The 18,551-nt window shown below is 35.1% G+C and overlaps 1 protein-coding gene across 5 annotated transcripts in view; it reads left to right on the top strand.

Moving 5' to 3' along the window:
• The window catches only part of LOC137023183 (F-BAR and double SH3 domains protein 2), a 109,157-nt gene that overhangs the window by 17,649 nt on the left and 72,957 nt on the right, over positions 1-18,551 (top strand). For 2 of the 5 annotated variants that reach the window (XM_067389914.1, XM_067389917.1), the window contains exons 2-3: positions 13,916-14,066; positions 16,305-16,350. In XM_067389914.1, the coding sequence (XP_067246015.1) occupies positions 13,942-14,066; positions 16,305-16,350 (171 nt within the window). In that variant the 5' untranslated portion in view covers positions 13,916-13,941. Of the gene's footprint in view, positions 1-7,307; positions 7,321-13,915; positions 14,067-16,304; positions 16,351-18,551 lie in introns of those variants that run through there. The other 3 variants (XM_067389916.1, XM_067389918.1, XM_067389915.1) reach the window with 2 other exon arrangements.

Here is an 18,551-nt window from a genome sequence, read left to right as displayed (position 1 = left end):
AAGATATTTTTGATGTAATCTGTGAGCCTTCTGGCCTCCGATAGACTGCAACACAATTACCACTTTCAAGGCCCAGAAATGTAGTAAAAAAGTCAGCCAATACTGAGCCGGCATTCTGACGTAGAATCCGGAAGCGTTGCACTGTTTACAAGGTCAATAGCTGACATGGAAGAGAAGAAATTGTTGGATAAATCATTATTTTTGTTTGTTTGTTGCACACAAAAATGTATTCTCATTGCTTCATAACATTAAGGTTGAACCACTGTAGTCACATGGACTATTTTAATGATAGAGATGTCTTTACTACCTTTCTGGGCCTTGAAAGTGGTAATTGTGTTGCAGTCTATCGGCCAGAAGGCCAGAAGGCTCACGAATTTCATCAAAAATATCTTAATGTGATGGACAAAGGTCTGACAGGTGTAGAACGACATAATTAATGACAGAATTTTCATTTTGGGGTGAACTAACCCTTTAATGTCTATGTATTTAGAATGCAATGTCATAACATTTCTTATGGTCAGGTGTCCCAATACTTTTGTCCATATAGAGTGTAGGTAACACTTTACAATAAGGTTCATTAGTTAAACCTTATATTAACTAACCATGAGAAATAAATTTGTTACTGAATGTACTAATCTTCGTTAACGTTAGTTCATGAAAATACGGTTGTTCATTGTTTGTTCATGATAGTTCACAGTGCCTTAACTAATGTTAATATGATTTTAATAATGTATTAGTAAATGTATTAGTATTAATAAATGTTGAAATTAAAATGAACAAAGATTAATAAATGCTCTATAAGTGCAGTTCGTTATTAGTTCATGTTAACTAATGTTAACTAATGAACCTTATTGTAATGTGTTACTAGTGTACGTTGTTCACATTAATGCAGTGTTCATAGCTTCTTGCCGTGGAGTTTTTTTTTTTTTTTTTTTTTGTCATTTGACTTCCTCTTGTAAATTCTGCCTATAAGATAAAAGACCTTGGCTGCATTTGTGTGCGTTTGTAGGTTTCTAGGAGATTCCTGGTTTTACAGCTTGACTCTAAGCATTCAAATTCCACAGGTCTGTCTTCTGTGTATCCACACTATACAACCTCTGCAGAAAGTGCCATTCTGCCCACCAGTGTTCTGCTCTCAGTAAATACTTGTGTCTCTGAATGCTTCTTTTTATAAGTCATCAACATCACAATCAACTTTTTTGCATTTTTTGCAAGTGTTGCAGTTTAGGTGTTCAAATTGGTCTTATACTTAGCGTTGGGGCTTTGTTGAAATGAGTAACCGTAAGAGGAATCGTTAAGATTGTTTTCAAGATATTTTCTAATTGCAATAATTGCTATATTGATTTAATCATTTAACTGCCGTTCAATCCCAACGGACTGAAAGAGTTTTTCAAGGACACTGTTGGGTTTTTCCCAGCTGTAGACAGACACTCCGACCTGTTGGTCCCAGAGCAAGAACCGTCATTAGACATCCACGGCTCCTCAGGCTGAGATGCTGCTCTGTAATTAGTCACTCTGAGGTTTGCTGTAATTATTGACTTAGACTTGTATCTTACCCCATTTCCTCTTCCTGTGGATGTCTCCTCTTCCGTCCCGATTCACTTTGTTTCTTATATTTGAATATGTATGTTCAGATTGCTGTACTACATAGCATTTTTGCAAAAGTGGTATGCAGTGATTTGCAAAAATGCACCATGCGTACACTGGCGGTCAAAAGTTTGGAATGATTAAAATGTTTTAATGATTTTGAAAGAAGTCTCTAATGCTCACCAAGGCTACATTTATTTGATGGAAAATACAGTAAAACACTAATATTGTGAAATACGATTGCAATTTAATATAGCAGTTTTCTATTTGAATATATATAAAAATGTATTTTCTGTAATGGAAAAGCTGAATTTTCAGCATCATTACTCCAGTCACATGATCCTTCAAAAATCAATTTGTGTTTGTAGATACAAACAGCATTTATTTGAAGTAGAAAACTTTTGTAACATTATAAATGACTTGACCGAAACCTTTGAACACTAGTGTACACCATGTTTGGCTGCGTAGCTCACAGAGGAGACAAATTAGCAGACGTGACCTCAGGCCAAGTGACCTCTGACCCTTGCTGTGCTGTTTCCTATGTAGGTCAGTCGTGGCAAAGAGTTTAACATCTGGAGTTCACATGCTCCACTGTCTGAATGCAGCAGCTTCTTGTGGATCGTACTTCCTGCCTAGTAGCAGCCAGCTTTTACCCCACACGCTGAGTCTGTTAACCCTTTGACACCAGATACCTTCTTCTGTTACCACTCTAGTTGTGACCGTCACCTTAGTGTCCTGTGCAAAGTGTAGAAAGACAGTTATTAATCTCATAGTAAACGATAACACTGTTCATTAATTGTTCATTAATAGCCCTTTATTATTTATATTTATATGTAAATTTAAAAAAAAAAAAGTTTATATTTATTTATATATTAAAGGAGTAATGGCATGATGAATCAAATTTGCCTTGATCATTTGACATATAAGAGGTTTTTGTACCAATAAAACATCCTGCAAGTTTCATAGTTTAAAATGTCCTCCTCATTATAAACAAAGTATTTTTTTAAACATTTTTCTGTGATGTCACACAGGCAATTATATTTGCTTTTGACTGCCTACAGAGAAAAACATTGACGAATAATTATACATCATTGCACCATAGGCCCCGCCCACTGGCATTCAGTCACTTAACGTCTGACATTTGGCTACGCTGGACGCAAATCCAACCTATTATAGTCACTGACGCTGTCTACACTGGATACAGTATACAGATTCATGTTCAGTTGCTGACATAATCCATGCACTTGAGTCTGTCAACATCAGGACAAATAAATGGAAGAGTGAAAGAATGCGTCATTCAAACAGCATCTCTGTACAGACTTCAGAAGGATCACAGGATTGGAAACAAGTGGATGGTTTATTTTAATATCATCCCGGAGGGCATCGGAGGATTATGTGTTTGTTCGGAGCATTTTGTTTTGTAAACGAGGCACAGGGTAATGGAGAGTTCGCAAAAAATCGTCTGTTGACAGATGAAGCCATCTGACAGCAGCTGCATCACAGACCGTAAATAAATTATTTCATAATACTTTGTCTGTAAATGACAGTTTTATATTTATGATGTTTTCAAAACACTAACATGCATTAGTGAGGGGGCGTTGATAATGTTTCCTATTAGGGGTGTAACAAAACTGACGGTTCGGTTCGGTATACCAGGGGGAGAAGACTAAACAAAATAGTGTTTTATTTTTATTTATTTTTTTTTTTTTTATTAAACAGTAGTTTACTGAACAAGTTGTGTCTCTGTCTTTTAAATGAATTTAATTATAATTAAAAGTTTCTTAAGGATAAAAAAATGATCTCTGCTAATGCTTTAAACTATATATGGAGCACTTACTTGCACATTACTATAATATTAAAGGTTCAGAGCCCTAGCTATTAGCCTAAATGCAGTTGCTTTTTACTTTTAGATGTAATAATCAACTCAAATAACAAATTGTATGCAAACTTGAAAACTGCACATAAGGCAGTTTTTGCATTAACTTCTAAATCTAATTATAAAATTGTTTTTACTCCAATTCCTTGTTGAAATATAATCATTTACACAGTGACTGTCGTTTAATTATTTAAACATACATTAGGGCTGGGGGATATATCGCATGCGATTGTCACGCGCATTTCGTCAGTAAAGCCGTTTTCCTGATTACCGCTAAATCGCCATCACCTGCTTTCAAATGAAGCAGCATTTAATAGAGAGCCGTATTTCACTGACAAGCTACGCAATATCGCGTTCATTATCGAAGACTATTCATCTGCGATAATGAACATGATATTGCGTAGCTTATCAGTGATCTACGGCTCTGTCTATTAAATGCCTCTCCATTTGAAAGCAGGTGATGGCGATTTAGCGGTAATCAGGGAACCGGCTTTACTGACGAAATGCGCGTGACAATCGCATGCGATATATCGGCCAGCCCTAACATACATTAAATAATCAAAATATCAATAACAAGTTTAGTAAAATATAATTAATAGGCTAAAATGGTGCATATATTTAGCAAGAGTTCATTTCTCTGGCGAATTAATAAGCTCTGGACTGGTCTGAGGTAAATGTTACGTGACAGTGTTTACAAGCTGTTTTATTGACGTCTTTCTGTTGTTGAAACACAGAGCGATTACACGTTATGTTTCAGTAAGTACTGTATCTTTCAACATACCTTCAGATGTTCATTTATGCATGAAGTATTGAAGTATTGAAGTATTGAAGTATTGAAGTATTGAAGTATTGAAGTATTGAAGAATTGAAGAATTGAAGAATTGAAGAATTGAAGAATTGAAGAATTGAAGAATTGAAGAATTGAAGTGGAAGAGATGATCGCATTCACTTGCACTGCCGTTTGAAATAAGGCTCCTATACAGTGATCTGTCACGTCACATTATATAGCATCAAAATGGCATTTTTGTTTGAATTTCATGATAAAATAGACAGAATTTAAAAGATGACACTTTGTTTCTTATTGAAAGTAACAAAACACGGAGCTTATTGTGATTATTGGTGGTTAGGCAATAACAGTGTATTTTTTCACATAGATCCAATGGGTCAGAGCTTGGCGGGGCAGCAGGGGACGGGATGCGTTCAGTATGCCATGAGAGTATCGCGGTTTGTACCATGGGTGGTGTATCACGGTTTTTCGGTTCATTTGAATATCGTTACACCCCTATTTCTTATACAGTGCAGTGCTTCCCACAGGTTTGAAATATACTTGCGGTGGTAGCCGGTTGAAAAATCCTCCTATTACCCACGGCACAAAAATGGTCTACTACATGTGACAAACAAATAATGTGTGATTTTTAACAGTATTTTTATTTATTTAAATTAATTTAATTAAATAACACATTACATTTAATTACATACTAATATTATGCATTATTATGCATTGTAAATTATGCAAAATTACAGCATTTAAATGGTTCACATTTTCCTATGTTCTCCTTGTCATATAGTGTCTCTCTCAGTGAATGGGACATAAAATGAATAATATATGTGTCAAATAATGTTCTTAGTGTTTACTTTCTGTGGGGGAGACTACAATAATTTACTATGAATTAAATGGAAATCAAATTAAATACGATTAATTGTGTAACCAAAATACCAATAATGCCCAAAAGAAAAAGAAAAAACTTAGCGTGTGACTTTTAATTATAAACAAGCCCGAAATACACAGAGACTCTTATTTTGAAATGTCTGTACTATTGAAGGCTGATCCTTCAGATTCTTACAATCGTCTAAAACTTTTTATATAAAGGCCATAAAGTAGACATTGTAATAATTTTTCAACTTGAGTTCATTAGCAATCGCTTGGCATAAATCTGTGCTTTTCATTGATTGAGAATCACTTTGAAGCAGTCTGAAGCGCTGTCGCGTGAGCTTGTAGGACTCGCAACAGCGCCCCCTTGTGACTTTGCAAAATTCAGCGCCCGTTTGAATGTTAGTGGGAGTAAACACAAAAAAGTTCTGACGCACACAATGAGCAGGTATGAAACGACTAGTTTATCAATCGAGGATGGTTTCATTATCTTGCGCGGATATAAAAGTATAAGAGGATAAAAATAATAAAAGCAAAAATGTGTCTCCGAATGTACTTGGGCGGCCGTTATTATATGTGGGCGGCCCGCCCAAGTAAAGTCTGTGTGGGAAGCACTGCAGTGTTGTTAGCCAATCATAACGGTGGCCGTTTACTGACAAGCCTTAAAGGAGCCGCCCTTTAAAAACGGGTCATTTCAGACAGAGGGTCAGAATGAGGCTTGAAAATCCTATATTATATTATATTATATTATATTATATTATATTATATTATATTATATTATATTATGTTATATTATGTTATATTATGTTATATTATATTATATTATATTATATTATATTATATTATATTATATTATATTATATTATATTATATTATAATATATATATTAGTGTGTACAAAAAACTTAACACTGTAAGTGAACATCAAAGAACATATAAAAATTATTTAAAAAAATCCATGTCATGACCCCTTTAATGCAAATATATAAACATTATCAATATATTAACATTTGCATTCTAGTCTAAGTGGGTTTACCATTACGTATTGCAGTGTATTGTGGGATTAAAGATGAAATGAAATGTTAATTGTCAATGAAAATTGCCAAAATATTTCTGTATCAAAATTATTCACACCAAACGTGACCAAATTTCTAAAAAGGTTATCAAGTACGAAAAAAACACGCACACAAAAAAACACATTGCTTTATTAAGGAGTCCATTAGAATACAGCTTTGTTGTGCAGAAATTTGTGGCAAATATTGTGTGTGTGGCAAGGATTATGATGCAGTAGTAAAAGACGAATAGCAAAGAGTGTTCTTGCAGCAGAAAGAGGATGTGTGGAAACACCTGCTCTTCACAGATGTGTGTAGTTGTGTGTATGTGTCTCTGTCTGTCACTGTCTCTGTGTATTTATGATCTGATGTGCATTTCCATTTATAGATGCCACTTGTGTAGATATCGACAGGCTTTATGTGTCTCCTTTTCCTATAATAATCACATTTACAGTTAGCAGAGAGACAGCTCTCAGGCGCTTTTATTACATAAAAATAGTAGAGTTGAACAAAACAAACAAATGTTCTGATAGTCTGGCATGTGTCCTTGATGTTCAAGGAGTGAGGAAAAGTTCTGTGGCATGTAGAAGGTTGTTCCAGTGGAGGGGATCTGGCAGACATCAGGCCTGGCTGTGTCTCTCTGTACTGGACCTCTAGGTCACCCTGTGAAGGCTCTCACAAAACCAGGTTCACCCCAGGAGAAGTGTGATAGTGACTTTATGCTAGTGCAGTTAGCACCAGGTGCACTTCATCCCTATAAAGCGAAATGCTTTTCATTTTCACAGCCCTCATCTTGACCACACACTCCTGGGTTGTGACTCATTCTGCTTTCTAGTGCCTTAAAACGTGTTGAAACACAGGTGTTTATCAATATGCATTTGAGTGTAATGTATAGTGCTGTTATAAAAATATGCGCTTGTCCTACCTTTGTTTTTATTCATCATTCAACAGATGATGCACATGCAAAATGGCATTCAATCGATTAATAGTTTTAAGTATTTTAGAGCATGTATTAGGCCTGGGCAATATGGCCAAAAAGAAAAATGATCACAATGTCATGTCAATATTGATGATTATCATGATAAATGTCAAATCTTTGTTTCTTTCAAGTTTAAAGGCAGATGCCCCTGAGAAAAAGCTGTAGAAACCAGACCGGTAATTGTGGTTTAATCATCAGGCTTCTCTTTATCTTCAGAACATAACAAACTATTGCGTTTTGCCTTTTAGAAATGCACATTTGACAGTAGCTTGAGTTGCGATGCAGATGTACATTTATATGAATTAACAAAAACAGGAACATCTGTTATTTTTAGGGGTGTTAATCATATTGATGTTTTTGAGTCAAAGATCGGATCAGTATTTGTTATGAAAAATGGAAGCCTAAAGACATTTAGTATAAAACGAATGCACACAAATGCCTATAGCTTAATAACAAACAATGCTGTAATTATATTCCTTTACTCCTTAAATACTTTTAATGTCTACATTAATAATATAATAAAATTCACAATGAATATCCCACAGTTGCAGTGTTTTCCCACCATTACTGCTAAATACATGGTAAATGCAGTGTTAATTTTGACAGCAAATTTTGATTTAGTTTTAGTCATAGTCTTTTGACTAAAATCCCATTTAGTTTTAGTCATATTTTAGTCATCGGAAATTGTTTTAGTTTTAGTCTAGTTTTAGTCGACTAAATATCATAAGATTTTAGTCGACTAAATCTACAGTAGAATTAGTCGACTAAAATCTAATTTAGTTAAATTGTAAGCATTAAGCATTTCCAATAAAAATGCTTCCACAGATCCAATACACTGATATAGGCACATCTGATATTCCCCAAACTGTTTATGTTCACCCAACTGTACTTTGCTCACCAAAGCGGACGGTTTTTGACTGTTCAAGTGCAAAAGCACGTGAAATTCAGTACTTTTCAGGGATTGACACACTTATCATTGAGGTAGGCTACTATTATAGATTTCATTTTAAATTTTTTATTAGATTTGATTTTTAGTTTTTCCTGCTTTCATTGTGATTTTAGTTAAAAGTTTTAGTAATTTTTTGTGTTTATGTCTTTTAGTTTTTGCTTTTAAATGTCTATAACTTTTTATTTTTTGTTTATTTTAATACCTCAGGTTATGCTAAAGCTTAGAAACTATTAAGTTCACATTTTTATAAGTTTACATTTTTATATATTTATCTTTTATTTCAGTTAATGTTTATTTCAAGTAATGAAGATTTCTTTGGTTTTAGGTTTAGTAAACAATAATAACCCTTATACTTGTAAAATATATTAAATAATGTGTCAAATAATGTTCTTAGTCTTTCCTTCCTGTGACAGAAGATACAATGGTTTACTATGAATTAAACAGAAATTAAATTAAATACAGTTTATTGTTTAAACAAAATAACAATAATGACCAGGAAAAAAATAATAATTATAAACCATCCCGAAATACACCGTGACTCTTATTCTGAAATGTCTGCAGTCTGCACTGTAGCAGGCTGCTCATGAGGGAGATAAATATGCATTCTTACAACCGTCTAAAACATGCTACCATATAAACATAGTTTAGTAAACATTGTCATAATTCATCAACATCAGCTCATAAGGAATCGCATGGCATAAATGTGCGCTATTCATTAATTGCGCATCAGTCAGATGTGCTGCTGCACGAGCCTGTAGAGCGCACAACAGCGCCGCGTTTCCCGCGGTTAGATCAGCACATTACAATTCAAATGTGCGCATCTTCCACACAGGACAGCAGTTCTGACTGGATATCTTCCCAAATCGTCCCTCTCTTTCATTTTCGTCTCGTTTTTATTCGTTGACGAAAATTAGAGTAGATTTTAGTCATAGTTTTAGTCATTCAAAACGCATTTTTATTTAGTCATCGTCTCGTTTTCGTCCGTGAAAAAAAGGCCGTTGACGAAAATTATGACGAAAATTATTCGTCAACGAAATTAACACTGGGTAAATGTTTATGATTTGTGGATTGAAAAGCCTTCTAAATGTATTGTCGCGGCACAATTTTTCTCTTGTTTTCCATGTCAGAGTTGTTGAGAATGTTCAGTGCTGTTTCATTTTTGCCTTTAAACTTTTACGAGGCATTTGATTTGTTGTTTATATGGGAGAACTCTGCCCCAAACTCGAATGCTTTTCACTGGATCTCATAGCGCTGTTTAGTGGTTTCGTGATTGAGACTGTCAGTGGGTAAATGCATTCACTCTGAGCTCACGCTGCATTGTGTTTTTTGAGCCGAACTGATAAATGAACGTGGTTCAAATTAGTAGCTCTGTTTCGTTACACTTTTGGTGCGTTTTCTATTTAATGTTTCTAATATGCAACTGAAATGGCAGCACTTATCAGTTAGGCAAATTGGTATTGGCACCAGTGTGACCGTCTGCAACAAGCATTTGCAGCATTATTTGCATAGTGCATAAACATTATATTGAATATTTTGCAAACTTTTATCTCGGCAAATTATATTGGAATAATTATCATTTTATCGCCTAGCCCTAGCATGCATAAATGGCTGTAAATAAAGTCTTTAATCTTCTTCTAACAACTCTAATAAGTTTCCATGCATTTTATAAATGAAAGATAATTACAAAAATCTGTTTTTAAAAGGCAGAAAATAAAGCTTCATATATGTACACTTGATCTATTTCTCTGACAGCTTGTGGGACTTAAAGGGTTAGTTCAACCAAAAATGTTATTTGTCATTAATTATTCGCCCTCATTTTCTTCCAAACCCGTAAGACTTTTGTTCATCCATTATTTTTGTTTTGTTTTTGTGTGCAAAATGTATTCTCTTCACTTCATAACATTAAGGTTGATCTATCTACTGTAGTCACGTTGACTATTTTAAAGGGTTAGTTCACCCAAAAATGAAAATTCTGTCATTTATTACTCACCCTCATGACGTTCCACACCCGTAAGACCTTCATTAATCTTCGGAACACGAATTGAGATATTTTAGTTCAAATCCGATGGCTCCGTGAGGCCTCCATAGGGAGTAATGTCACTTCCTCTCTCAAGATCCATAAACGGTACTAAAAACATATTTAAATCAGTTCATGTGAGTACAGTGATTCAATATTAATATTATAAAGCGACGAGAATATTTTTGGAGTGCCAAAAAAAACAAAATAACGACTTATTTAGTGATGGCCGATTTCAAAACACTGCTTCAGGAAGCTTTAGAGCACAGTGAATCTGTGTATCGAATCTGCAGTTTGGAGCGCCAAAGTCACGTGATTTCAGCCGTTTGGTGGGTTTGAACCGCGATCCAATTCATGATTCGATATGCTGATTCATAACACTCCGATGCTTCCTGAAGCAGTGTTTTGAAATCGGCCATCACTAAATAAGTCGTTATTTTGTTTTTTTGCCGCACCAAAAATATTCTTGCCAGTTTATAATATTAAAATTGAACCACTGTACGCACATGAACTGATTTAGATGTGTTTTTAGTAACTTAATGGATCTTGAAAGAGGAAGTGACATTACTCCCTATGAAGGCCTCACGGAGCCATTGGATTTCAACTAAAATATCTTAATTTGTGTTCCAAAGATTAATGAAGGTCTAACGGGTGTGGAACGGCATGAGGGTAAGTACTAAATGACAGAATTTTCATTTTTGGGTGAACTAACCCTTTAACAATGTTTTTACTACTTTTCTGGACCTTGAATGTGGTAATTCCATTGCTTTCTATGGAGGATAAAAAAAAAAAAAATGCTCATATTTAATCAAAAATATCTTAATTTGTGTTTCGAAGATGAACGAAGGTCTTACGGGTGTGGAACGACATGAGGGTGAGTAATAGATGACAGAAATTTCATTCTTGGGTGAACTAACCCTTTAAGAAGACATTTATGGTGGTTTTTCCAGTGCATTCTGGAAATTTCTAGGGAGTGAGCATGTCAGTGAGCTGGATTGGTTTTGACACTGGGACAGCCCTACAAATGGTTGACTGCCTGGGCAGAGCACTTGCAAACAAGGGAGCTGATTGATACACACCTCATGGCTGCATCCCTATTCACATACATCTGCTGTGCACAAAAGTTTTTTTTCACCGTTGATTGGAAAGTACATACTTCTAAGTACGTAGTAAGAGAACTTCGCAGTATTGGAATGTCATAAAAATGCATCTTGCATGAATGCATACTTCAAAAAATCACCAGCAATTTTACTGCATATTTGGCATATTTAAAATATGGTTTTTATTAAGAAATACTTTGGGCCTGTTTACACCTGGTCTCTTCATGTGTTTTCTCTGATCGGATAGCCATCCGATCATGGTGTAAAAGCCCTCCGCTGCCTTCAAGACAGATTTAAATCCGATCATTCAGACCACTTTAGGAGGTGGTCTGGGATGTATTCCAGTCAAAACTGAACAACCACATATATATGGATTTTAATCCTCCCAAAAATGCTAAAAAAATAAATGTGTGAGAGAGTGTAAATAAAATGTTACTTCCAGATATGACAGCGCTACTGCATCATGCATTGCCGCAGCTGAGTATCTCTTTAGCAAGCCGACTGCCGCAAATGAAAGTAACTAAAAGTAAATCGCAGATGCTCAAAACACAATCATCTTCATTAAAAGTAATGAGACTAAATGATCTTACCAGTGCTGCTGTTGCCACACGTAACATTCTGGATCATTAATATGTATGCCCCCAATATTTGCATATGCCAGCCCATGAACGAGGCATTACACAAGGGCAGCCAGTATTAACGTCTCGATCTGTACAGAGCTGAATCATCAGACAAGGTAAGCAAGCAAGAACAACAGCGAAAAATGGCAGATGGAGCGATAATAAATATCGATAACATGATAAAAATATCATTGATAACATGATATTTTTAGTGATATTTGTAAACTGTCTTTCTTACTGTTTCATTAGCATGTTGCTAATGTACTGTTAAATGTGGTTAAAGTTACCATCGTTTATTACTGTATTCACGGAGACAAGAGCCGTCACTATTTTCATTTTTAAACACTTGCGGTCTGAATAATTCATAAACACAACTTCATTCTTTATAAATCTCTCCAACAGTGTAGCATTAGCCGTTAGCCACGGAGCACAGCCTCAAAATCATTCAGAATCAAATGTAAACATCAAAATAAATACAATAGTCACATAATCTGATGTATGCATGCAGCATGCATGACGAACACTTTGTAAAGATCCATTTTGAGGGTTATATTAGCTGTGTGAACTTTGTTTATGCTGTTCAAGGCGAGAGCGAGCTCCGTGGGCGGAGAGCACGAGGATTTAAAGGGGCTGCGGCATGAATCGGCGCATTTCTAATTATGCCTCAAAATAGGCAGTTAAAAAAATGTATTAAAAAAAATCTTCGGGGTATTTTGAGCTGAAACTTGACACATTCAGGGGACACTTTAAACTAATATTACATCTTGTAAAAAAAACGTTCGATGGCACCTTTAAAGTCCATTTCAATGGTATTCTCTATATCAGCAAGCACTGTTTCCGAACTCCCTGGAACACCTTGATTGTAGTCTTGAGCTTGCCTCCAGGAACGAACAAGTTACAATATTCGCAATATTAAATAATTTCTGCCAAGGCTTATGCAAAATAAAGGGGCGAAGCCTGGGTGTGTTGAGTTAGTAGCGTGTTGACACTCGCGGTTATAGTAAAGGCCATGACGTTTCCCAAACACGTTCAAAAGTGGTTGACCAATTACAGCACACTAGTCCACTCCAGTTTACCAATCAGAGCACAGGGGAAGGAGGGGCTTCATAGAGACATGAACTAAACAGGGGTGCGTTTCACAAAGCAAACTATGGTCGCAAGTCCCGTCGTTACCAATAGAGTTCAATGCGACTTGCAACTATAGTTGTCTAGCGATGCTTTCGGGAAACGCACCCCAGATTGTTACTGACAGACTGGGAACTGGTGCTGCAGCTTTTTTTTTTTTTTTTTCTATTCTAGAAACCTAAACCTATTCTAATAGACCCCAAAAACAAGTATTTGAAAAAGGACATAATAGGTCCTCTTTAAGATAAATTTTGCCAGTTGTTTATTGCTATTAAATATTGCTGTGATATCAAAATTGCAATTTCCTTTGTATTGATATCAACTATTGACTTTTTGTATAGTGAATTGGAATGCAATGCAAATGTGCAGCAGATAGCGGTGTCTTCAAAGAAGCCTTTACTGCAGCCATGAACTAGGATGAATTGCCTTAGGTGTGTTCGCTGGCCAGTAGACCCTCGGAAAGTGAAAAGTGATGAGCAAGCATGTGTGACATACCACACGAAACCTCTTCCCCCATAAACTATGGTGCTATGTAAGCATCTCGCCCTGTTTTGATAGGACGCTAGGTCTGGGCCACAGAGGGGTCCTGTAGTTTGGTTTCCTTTGGAAGTATTTCTGCCGGGAGGGGGAGGTGCGGAAATTCCTGTCTTGCATAAAAGCAATGTCGCAGAGTCCACATACGCACACGCACTAATCCCATAAACACAAACCGGCCCCCATAGGATAGGACAGAGCCTGCTGTGACATTCCTCCAGCATTTTCAGGCACTTTGAAAACACATGCAATGGGTTTAACTGATTTGAAATTGAAATCGGAGGGTGCAGCAAAAGGATTGGGATAATAGGAAAAGGAATTGAAGTCAGTAGGAGGAGGAAAAACAAAACCAGTAACTTGATGTGTTTTTTTTTTTGTTTTGTTTTTTTGTCGGCTTGACTCAGACTGTACTCATTTGTAATGCAGTGCAAGGACAATGGAAGTGAAGGGAGATGGATGCATTGCTCAAACCATCATCTGTCTGGATGCCTCCTGCCCTCTGGCTCGAAAACCAAACCAGTCATACCAGGAAGAATGTTAAAAACACCGTCTCCACAGCCAACTCACAGTCTGATGTGTGAGGGTGATGAATAACTCTTGCTGCTCAGAGTTTGAGCATCAAAAATAACAACTGTGACCTTACATTATGATTTAAATTCAGCATGAAACCCACACCGACCCTATTTACATTCTTTATGCATATTCCTGGTCTGATTGTGAATGTTATTCTAATCTGCACTGATCTTTACTTGGAGATAATTTTCACTCTTGCTAGTTTCACTAAATTGCTAGTCAATTTCACAAATATTTACAAAGAAATGGCAAGTAACACTGTATTGCTTGCTTAAAGTGAACCCAAAGTATGTTGGAAATTATCATTTATTAATATGTTTAATAAATAAACATTTATTAATACGTTTAATGAATAATACTCTAAAAAAAATGCTGGGTTAAAAACAATCCAAGTTGGGTTGTTAAAAATCAGACAAATAATTATTAGAAGCAACAATAATAATCAAAAGGTGAACATTTAAGCAATTTAATATGTTTATTGTTTAATTATTAGTCATTAAACATGTTCATTTATTAAACATATTAATAAATGTTTATTTCCAACATACTTTGGGTTCATTTTAAGCAAGCAATACAGTATTTTTTTTTTAAACAATGGTTGAGTTAAATAAAACTACCTAGCAGGTTGGGCAAACATTTCATCCAACCGCTAGTTTAAAACAACCCATTTGCTGGATTTGTCCTTTTTCAACCCAACTTGGGATGTTTTTAACCCAGAATTTTTTAGAGTGTAATTAAACAATAAACACTCTAAAAAATGCTGGGTTAAAAACAACCCAAGTTGGGTTGAAAATGGACAAACCCAGCAATTGGGTTGTTTTAACCCAGTGGTTGGGTTAAATGTTTGCCCAACGTGCTGGGTAGTTTTATTTAACTCAACTGTTGTATAAAAATTACTGTATTGCTTAATTCAAATTAACCCAAAATATGCTGGAAATTAACATGTATTAATGTTTCATAAATTAGCATTTATTAATAAGATAATGAATAATAAACAATAAATATTTATTAAATTGTTTATTAATAAATATTCACCTTTTGATTATTATTGTTGCCTCTAGTAATTATGTGTCTGATTTTTAATTTCTCACCTATTTTGGATTAATTTTAAGCCAGCCATATAGTAATTTTTAAACAATAGTTAGGTTAAATTAAACTACCCAGCAGGCTGGGCAAACATTTAACCCAACCGCTGGGTTAGAACAACCCATTTGCTGGGTTTGTCCATTTTCAACCCCAAAAAATGTGTTTTGTTTCCTTGAATCAATCAATCTGTAATGGCTCTGAAACAACTTTCTTTTTCAGGTGATGTCATCTAGGCCATACATGCTATTGGTTGGCTATTTAACTTAATGCTAGTTAATATAATAAGATTACAGCAAATTAATCATTAATCATCCACGATGTACTGCAAAATTGAATGATGTTGATTATTCTGTTTTTCTTTACGCAAATGAACGCAATCACCTTTTGCAATAGAGCGCTGCATTGATTACTTGTGTTTGTAGACCAAACCATAAATTGGTATCACACTGGTTCCTTCAACAAAAAGTTTTCCTTTTAGATTACTGCAGAAAATTTATGATTCTTACACATTTTCATGACAATATTCTTCACAAGTGAACTAAGCCTAAATACAATCGGCAGAGTTAAAAAGCTAAATATAGGCTATAACTGAACTACACTATGGTTGCATGACTTCAACATCACCACTTTAAACTCCTGACATCTGTTTCAGTCTTTATTTCAAAAACATCTTCTCTGAAAGCTTGAGTTTGAATAGTTTGCAAGAACGCGATTTATAAACACAATGAGACTATCTAAGCAGACGAGTAGATGAGTTTACCTGTTCAGCGTGATGTTTATAATGTCCCAGACAACCTCTGTAGTCCCGTTTAGCTGTTTGTTAGCATCTGTTTTTTCAAGACAAGTAAAATCTTTTTTTTTTTTTTTTATCACAAGACTGCTTTACTGATGTATTTTATTTTATAGAATAAAACTTGAAAATATCTTGAGCTTGTCAACCACAGCCCGTATTTCAGGCCTTTAACCAGAAGGCCATTCAAAAAAAACCCATTGACCTCAGGACAATGTAAGCAGAAGTGCTAAAATGCTAACTCGTTTCTGGGTTTTTGCCTACAAAAATGCATCATCAATGCAGCACTCTAGACTATAAGCTATATGGAATTCTTATTCTGTTGTTTAAAAGTCTTTCATTGTCTGTTTTTCTTTTTCATTACAGAACTTACAGCCAGAAAAAGGCCACTCTGGAGAGAGATTACGCACAGGTGAGATTACTGCCTTTGTGTTGCTTGATGAAGATGATGATGGTGATGATGTCTGAGGGATTGTGTGCATGATAAATCTTTTCACCAAAGTCTAGAGTATTGATTACAGCCTTGTTGCCTTGATTTATATCACACTGCAGCCATTTGGGAACCATCAAAACAATAGAAAATCCATCGCCCACCCTGGTTTATTGCTAAAATAGGACCACTAGAAATCTGGTTCTTCCAGCATATTAAGGCACCTCCAGTGTTTGATAAAACAATCAATAAAAGGACTGCACTAATGAGCAAGTGTCTTTTGTTTTTTAGAGCACTAAGAATTTGTCAACAGATGATTGATTTCAGCTAATTACTGTGAGCCATGGTTGAGTTAAGCAAACATCTTGTGTCCTAGTGTTTCAAACTTCTGTCGCCTTTGAATGCTGGAAAGTACACACATCTTGTGCCAAGTAAAGCTTAGCATAGATGAAGTATGATTTCTGTAATCAATGATTGTTTTTTAATCAGTGCATCCTCAAGTCTTCCATTGGTTGGATAGATGGATCCAGTAAGCTTCTGTTTTGTAGTGTGCATTAAACTATGTTCACACTATCAGCCCAAATTCGATTATTTTATAGGAATCTCATGGATATTATTGATTGTCTACACTGTTGTGTTGGTAGGCACACAATGCTGTCTTATTTACAACATGACAATGTGTTGCCACCATGCTGGACTACTACGTCATCTGAGGCAGTGGCAGAAATGTAGAAGGCTGGTATGCGCGTTTTTTTTTCTTTTCGTTTTTTTTCAGATTCCCATCGGATATGCACAAAAACAGATTTGGACTGATATTCTGAACCAAGCATTAGGCTTTAAAAAATAGACGCTTTTCCACCGTCGGGCTGAACCTATTAGTGTGGATTTTCCCAACACCAGTAGGGGTGCCAATTTACACAAATTCCCATGATTAATCACCATTTAAATTAACGATCAATTAAATAAAAAGGTTATTTACTCTAAATAAATAGGCTAGTAGGATTATAAAATGAATCAATGTGATTTATGATCATTTAATAAAATGGTCATAATGAACATGTAAGGAAAATTTGGAGAATATATATTTTATATAATATTATATATAATTATATATATATAATTATATATATATATATATATATATATATATATATATATATATATATATATATATATATATATATATATATATATATATATATATATATATATTTATATATATATATATATATATATATATATATATATATATATATATATATATAATATTTTATTTCATTTATAAATGATCTTCCTGGATAGTTCTTAATATATTTTATATTTTGGTAGTATCAGTAACTTTCCCTGTGATATCCCATAACATTACAGCTTCATTTAGCTTTATTAACTACAGCTCCATTTTTTCCTTGCGTTTCTGCCTCACGTGTTTTGCTCATAAGCCGGCATGAATCTCAATATAACGCACTCTAATGATGAATTTGCGTAATCGAGTTTTATCGATTTCAATAATTAATGACACTTAATCAATCGTTGATTTAATCGTTAGCATCCTTAATCACCAACAAAGAATATATGTTTATTGTGTAGTACACATATGCAAATTGCAAGTAAGCCATTGTTGTTGATCAATGGTATAAAGTATCTGAGTAAATCTTCTGCGCTTTGACCTTACTCGCTCAAACTTGTCAACAAGGGTACTTTATGCGAATGTGAGCGCATTAGCAGGTAGTTGCTGAATCGCAGGTCTTTCATATATAAGATAAGGACATTACTGCAGCTGGTGATGGGGAAAAAAAAACTTTGGACTGATAGTCTGAACCAAGCATTAGGCTTTAAAAATAGCCGCTTTTCCACCGTCGGGCCGAACGGTTTTTAAGGGGGCTTTCTCACTGGGTAGTTCTAAGAACTTAGTTCTAGGAACTAGCCACCAGGGTGGTTCCCCAAGAACTAATAGTTCCCCTAGGGCCATTTTCGTAGTTGCATTCACACTGCCAGTAGGAACTATAAAGTGACATAAGCTGCGCTTGTTGTTGCTACTTTTATTTTGACGCCGCTGAGAATGCCAGAGCCTGAGCAAGCACACATCGCTCACCTTCATTAGTTTATGATTTAACAGCCTGTCTTACATCTGTGTAACTAGAACTGTTATACAAAGAAAGAAGGCAGTATATGAAATAATATTA

This window comes from Chanodichthys erythropterus, chromosome 7 (genome assembly GCF_024489055.1).
Source record: "Chanodichthys erythropterus isolate Z2021 chromosome 7, ASM2448905v1, whole genome shotgun sequence".
Taxonomy (NCBI): Eukaryota; Metazoa; Chordata; class Actinopteri; order Cypriniformes; family Xenocyprididae; genus Chanodichthys; species Chanodichthys erythropterus.
The sequence above is the reverse complement of the archived record's forward strand: the minus strand, read 5'-3'. Positions and strand labels throughout refer to the sequence as shown.